This window comes from Chrysemys picta, chromosome 14 (genome assembly GCF_011386835.1).
Source record: "Chrysemys picta bellii isolate R12L10 chromosome 14, ASM1138683v2, whole genome shotgun sequence".
In the NCBI taxonomy this organism is placed as follows: domain Eukaryota; kingdom Metazoa; phylum Chordata; order Testudines; family Emydidae; genus Chrysemys; species Chrysemys picta.
Window position 1 is genome coordinate 551198 of NC_088804.1, and position 6000 is coordinate 557197.

A 6000-nucleotide genomic window follows, 5' to 3' on the forward strand; every position below is an offset into this window, starting at 1 on the left:
GACGAGAAGCTGGATTTGAGTCAGCAGTGTGCCCTTGTTGCCGAGAAGGCTAACGGCATATTGGGCTGCATTAGTAGGAGGACTGCCAGCAGATTGAGGGAAGTGATTATTCCCCTCTATTCGGCACTGGTGAGGCCACATCTGGAGTATTGTGTCCAGTTTTGGGCCCCTCACTACAGAAAGGATGTGGACAAATTGGAGAGAGTCCAGCGGAGGGCAACAAAAATGATCAGGGGGCTGAGGCACATGACTTACGAGGAGAGGCTGAGGGAACTGGGGTTATTTAGACTGCAGAAGAGAAGAGTGAGGGGGGATTTGATAACAGCCTTCAACTACCTGAAGGGGGGTTCCAAAGAGGATGGAGCTCAGCTGTTCTCAGTGGTGACAGATGACAGAACAAGGAACAGTGGTCTCAAGTTACAGTGGGGGAGGTCTAGGTTGGATATTAGGAAACACTATTTCACTAGGAGGGTGGTGAAACATGGGAATGGGTTACCTACGGAGGTGGTGGAATCTCCACCCTCAGAGGTTTTTAAGGCCCAGCTTGACAAAGCCTGGCTGGGATGATTTAGTTGGTGTTGGTCCTGCTTTGAGGAGGAGGTTGGACTAGATACCTTGTGAGGTCTCTTCCAACCCTAATCTATGATTCTATTATTCCAGCTCCGGGAACATCTACCCTGCAAACCCTCACCCCACCCCAACTGACTCGGGCTCATGCTGCTGGGCTAAAAATCACTGTGTCGCCGTTCCTGCTCGGTCTCTGAGACCCACCTCCCCTTGCCAGGTTTCAGAACCCAGGCCCCAGTCTGTGCAGGAACATCTACACGGCTGTTTTTAACCCAGTAGCATGAGCCTGGCATACTGGAGTCAGTTGACCCAGGCTCTGAGACTTGCTGACCCTCTTTAGCTACCTTGACTCTTGTGTTGGGCACTGGAGCAGGAGACCTCGGTTCAGTGCCTAGTTCCACCACCGCCTCTCTGTAACCTGGGGCAAGGCTACCTGGGCCTCCCTAGCTGTGAATGGGGCTAGCGCTGCCCTGCCTCCCATCCGTTACTGGCTGGGAGATGCTCAGATACGCCAGGCTGGATCCACAGCTAGGCTTACAACTAAGCAGGCCAGCCAAGAAAGCCAGGGAGAAAGGCAGCAGGGTTCACCCCGTTCATTTCCCACACACGTTAGAGGAGGGGGAAGGAGATGCAGATGAGAGCGAGGAGCCTGGTGGAGAACGCATATCTGGACAACCCCAGCCGATGCCTCTCGTTGAGCTGCCAAGCCAGGCCAACCAAGTGCTTCATTGTGGACTGGCACGTTCCCCTGGGGGGGTTGCACATCACAGGAGATGGAGCTGGCTGGGTACATGACCAGGAACCAGGATGCTTGGAGTGTGAATCCCCACTCTTGCAGGACCTTGCTCTGTATCCATTACCCCATGGCAGCAAGGGGTAACCTGAACCCCACCTCACAGGGAGGTTGGGAGGGGTAGTTAGTTCATGTCTAAGCCGGAAGACCGCACTGCCACCAGTATTTCCAGGCACGGGGGCCTCATGTTAGGCACCTGGATAGAGCTGATTTTCCAGAGGTGGTTTAGGGGAGGTGAAGCCCACTGAGCTGCCTCTGCAAATGTGGCCTTTGTCCAGGTGTCTCAGTGCAGACGCCAGCATGCCATGCTGACCCCCAGGCGTGCCCGTGTTGGGGTGTGGACACCAGTGAGGGTGATTGGTCTAGAAGTGCCTCTAGTATCTGTCCACACCCAGGTAACTCTTGGCCCCCATGAACCTCCCTCACAAGCTATGGCTGGCCCGCTCAGTGACTGGCACTGCTGTTCAGCTCTCAGGTGAGAGGGTGCACGCCAGAGCCACGGGCAGCAGTCAGGGGAGAGTCTGACAAGCTCCTAGAATTGCATTGGGCCTGCCCCCCCCTTGGCTCGCTCAGCTCTGTGCCATGTCATCTGGCTAACCCCAGGGCTGGTACCGTTCCCACCCCAGGGCCAGCCTGACTCAGCAGAAGTTCTCGCAGCCGTTGCAGCACCATTCTTCCTGCCTACTGGAGCGTTCGCAGGCACTTGATCCACAAGGGCCTCTGACCTCTCTCTTTAGCTGTGGAGAGCCCAGCCCAGGAGTAGTTAAGCTCTGTCAGGGCAAAATGGCTCACTCTGAGGTGCCCCTGGTTTTTCTTTTGCTCTGAGCCCTCCCAGCTTCGCCCCGCAGAATTGTTTGCTGTGATTGGAGGGTCGTTCTCTCGGAAGTGAAGGGCTAGTGCCATTGGCATAGGGTGGGGACAGTGCCCGGGGGCTCTTTTGCAAGTTTTCCCACACTCCATTGCTGTGCACCTCTGTTCATAGTCTGCAGCACCCAGTGTGGGTGCCTACCCCCACCCAGTGAGCTGTGCCATGCGCCTCACCCCTGACTCTCAGCCCCCACCCTCTGCTAGGCCAGGACCAGGCCTTGGCTAAGCAGACACTGTGAGGAGGATCAAGCTGAGTGGCAGCTTGTGACTGGTGAGAAACAGGAACTTGTGCGAAGCAACCCAACTGCTGGGCACTTGTGAACTGAAGCGGGCTCTGCTGGCAGGTCCCCCCAGGGGAGAGGCCAGGACTAGCACGCTGGACCACTACTCCTCGGTAGCATTCACCCAGAGCTGACCCGCGTCTGTCATCATGAGATGGTGCAGGGTAGAACCATGTAGGACAGCCCCGGGTGCAGCACAGCACTTCTGTCTTTGAGGCAGGGCTGGAAGGGGCAAAGACGCATCCCAATGTACAGGCTTGGTGGCAGGCCAGATAGCACTGCGTTTGGAGAAGCTGCTCACCAAACCTTCTGAGTAGGAAGGTCTGATGCTGGCCAGTCACTGCAAGAGGGGAGAGAAATCTTTTATCGCAGCTTGAGTGCTTGTGAAAGGGGGGTGCCAGCCAAGTATCCCTGCAGTCTGAAAGCAGGCACAACTGGGGCAGCGGCAGAGCGAGCTTCCCACCCCCAGCCCTCTGCCGATGTGCCACCTCTTGTCCTGGAGGGACCATCCTAGAGGCAAGTGAATGGCTCAGCCTCTGTAGCCCATTCAGTCCCTGCCTTCACTGTCACCCAGGATGCCAGCTGTGCCGCTTTGCTTGCTGGCCAGCTGCTCTGGGAAGAGGACTGACAGAGCCAGCTCAGCCAGCCAATAGCTTCTAAACCGGGTGGAGGCTTGGGATATTTATCCCCTCACTGCCGTGTGGCTGGCTCAGCTGCAGCCTTCACCGCTGCTTTGGAGCTGGACTTTCTGCAGGTGGTTAGCACTCTGTGCCCACTGTGTGTGCCAGGAGTATCTGGGGTGGCAATGAGAGAGGACCTAAGCAAATCCACTCCTCTGTGGCCCTGGGGCTTGGGCATGTCTTGGCATCCCTATACTGAGTGCAGTGACCTTGTGCTGAGCGCTGAACATGTTCCATGGTGGAACAAAAGGCAAATGAGCGTGATGAGTCAATTACAGCTCCCGCTTCGCTCCGGCGATAGGTTAATGAGTAGGGCAGCCCCCAGGCTAGCTGTAGTACGGTTTGTGGCAGAGTGTATTATAATACAGCTGCAGCTTATTAACAAATGGCAAAGTGCTTTCTAGACATTGTCTCTGCCCGGCAGTGTTCTCAGGCACTTCTGTGAGAGCTTCAGGAGATGGGGAAATAATCTGGAGGGCAGGGCGGGGCGGGGGCTTGGATAGGGCACTAGGTTGGTAGACTGGGGTCCGTTACCTGCTCAGCCACAGATTGCCTGGGCAACCTTGGGCAAGTCACTTAGTCTGGCTGTGCTTGAGTTCCCCCTCTGTACAATGCGGAGAACAGGCCTGCCCTGCCTCCCGGGGGGGTGAGGAGAGAATGCAAAGTGCTCAGTAATGGAGGCTGGGTAAAGACATAGACAGGAGGGTTTGTCGTGTAGCGTACACTGCTCGCCCCCAGCTGCTCGCTGTGGCCGCTTGGGGACATGTGGGAGTTGCTCTGGGATGCTCCCAGGATGTTTCAGTCAAGGCAGCGTTCCACGCGCCAGGCCTAGCATCCCTCCAGGGCAAGTCTGTGCTGACCCTGCTTCTCTTGGACTCCCTCTCCCCTGCAGGTACGTCGACAGGAAAGCATTTCTGGAGCGTGTCGATCACAGGCAGTTTGAAATCGAACGTGACATCAGACTGAGCAAGACCAAGCCGTGAGACTGGCACGAGGGCATCCCGCTCCTCCCTGCATGTCCAAGAACCGGCCAGTGGCTGGCAGCTGCTGAAAACAAGACGCAGAAACAGTTTTTCTCTCCAAGACTCAACCTGTACGTCCTGCGGGGTTTTTCCTTTTACTGTAAAGGCAGGGAGGGGGTTTGTCAGCAGGTGGGGGCACTTTGGGGGTAGTATTGCCTAGCCGATGGCAGTAGCATATCTCTCTACTGGCATGATCCCAATGGGCAGTGTCCCTCTCCCAGCCCCTTATGCTGCTGGCAGTGAGAGGAATCAGATGGAGCAGGCATGGGCTGCCGGAGCTGCCCACTTCCTGCCTAAAGATAAGGCCTTGCCCTGCCTGTGGGTGGTCTCGGGGCACCAGCGCCCGGCAGCCTGGGAAAGCGGACGAGGGGATCAAGGTTCACCCCACGCGCTGAGCACAAACTGGACTCCTGCTGACGCCCCAGCAGTTTTGCTGTCAAAGCCTCTTTTTGAGGGTGCTCCGGGCTGTGGAATTCGGATTGTAGCCCTTCGCTCCACTCTTCCTGTGAACCCAGCTGGGTCCCAGCCCCTCCGTGCTGGGCCTTCCCCCACACGACTGACTCGTCTGGGTGTTTTTGTGATTTTATTTTTTTTATACAAGAAAACCTCCCTCTGTCTGGTTTCCATTGTCTCCCCAGGAAGGTGAGAGCAACAGCAGGCGGCAGGTGGGGGAGGGCTCACATCCAGCCGGTCATACTAATAAAGGAGTCAATCCCTGCACTCTCGTGTGCTTGGTGTGTCTCATCATTTCTGTCCCAGGCTGGGCACTCCATACGCTTAGGGAGATGCAGTCTCTGCCCCAAGCAGCTTACAATAGAAGCAGACAAGGCAGACACCATTTCAGAGGTGCGGAGCTGGTGAAAGGTGCAACAAAGAGTCTGGGGCAGAACCGGAAAGTGAACCCAGTTCTGCTAGGTCCCGCTGCAGTGCCTCCACTGTAAGATCAGCAGGATGCTGTCTGCACATATGGGACTCTAATATTGAGGGGAAGGATGGCTCAGCGGTTACAGTGCTAACCTAGGGTTCAGGGGACCTGGGTTCAGTTCTCTGCTCTGCTACAGCCTTCCTGTGTGGCTTGGAGTAAGTCACTGAGGATATGTCTACACTGCACTGTAAACCCAGGTCATGGGACCCGGGCTTCTGGACTCAGTATTTCCAAGTCTGAGCATGAGCATCCACACTGCACTGTAAACCCAGGTCTCACAGCTGTGCTAACATGTCTGCACTGCGCAGACCTTCTGACTCAGGTGTGTGGCTTGAGCTGCATCCACACTGCAAAATGACAGGGCTTGGACCTGAGTCACAGCAGGATGTGGGCTCAGACCCACCCCCCTAGTGCTGGTCCTGCTTGCTGACCCCCGTCAGATGGATTTGTGTGTGGTTGGAAGGTGCGGCTTGTACTTAAACCCATGACAGAGCCCTGTGTAGACATACCCTTAGTGTCTCTGTGCCTTGGTTTCCCATCCGAAGAACAGCGATGACAGCATCGCTCTACCTCACAGGGAGGTGTGAGGTGCTCGGCTACTGTGTAAGGGGTCCAGCTAAGTACCTCAGCTAGATTTCTAGGCTCTCTTTCCTGTTGCATACAAGTCCTATACAGACGACATTGTCTTATGGCATAATCATTTGATCCGCAGTCATTATGAATGGCTCACATAGCTCACTCCTGGCTTTATGTCCCTCGGTAATGCAGCCGTCCTGGGTTGTGCCGACAAAGACTCTCTAGCATCCTGCACCATCCTGGTGCTTACGCCATACAATTGTTTTGTAAATGGGCTGGAGAGTTTGGG

General features: G+C 55.8%; 1 protein-coding gene across 3 annotated transcripts in view; it reads left to right on the top strand.

The window, feature by feature from the left end:
* Positions 1–4930, top strand: part of CFDP1 (craniofacial development protein 1) — a 125530-nt gene extending 120600 nt beyond the window's left edge. For all 3 annotated transcript variants that reach the window (XR_010592638.1, XM_042856468.2, XM_005313068.4), the window contains one exon: positions 4081–4930. Coding sequence is in view for 2 of the 3 variants with exons in the window: in XM_042856468.2 (XP_042712402.1) it covers positions 4081–4171 (91 nt within the window). In the remaining variant the exon portion in view is untranslated. The remainder of the gene's footprint in view (positions 1–4080) is intronic.
* The last annotated feature ends 1070 nt before the right edge of the window (positions 4931–6000 follow it).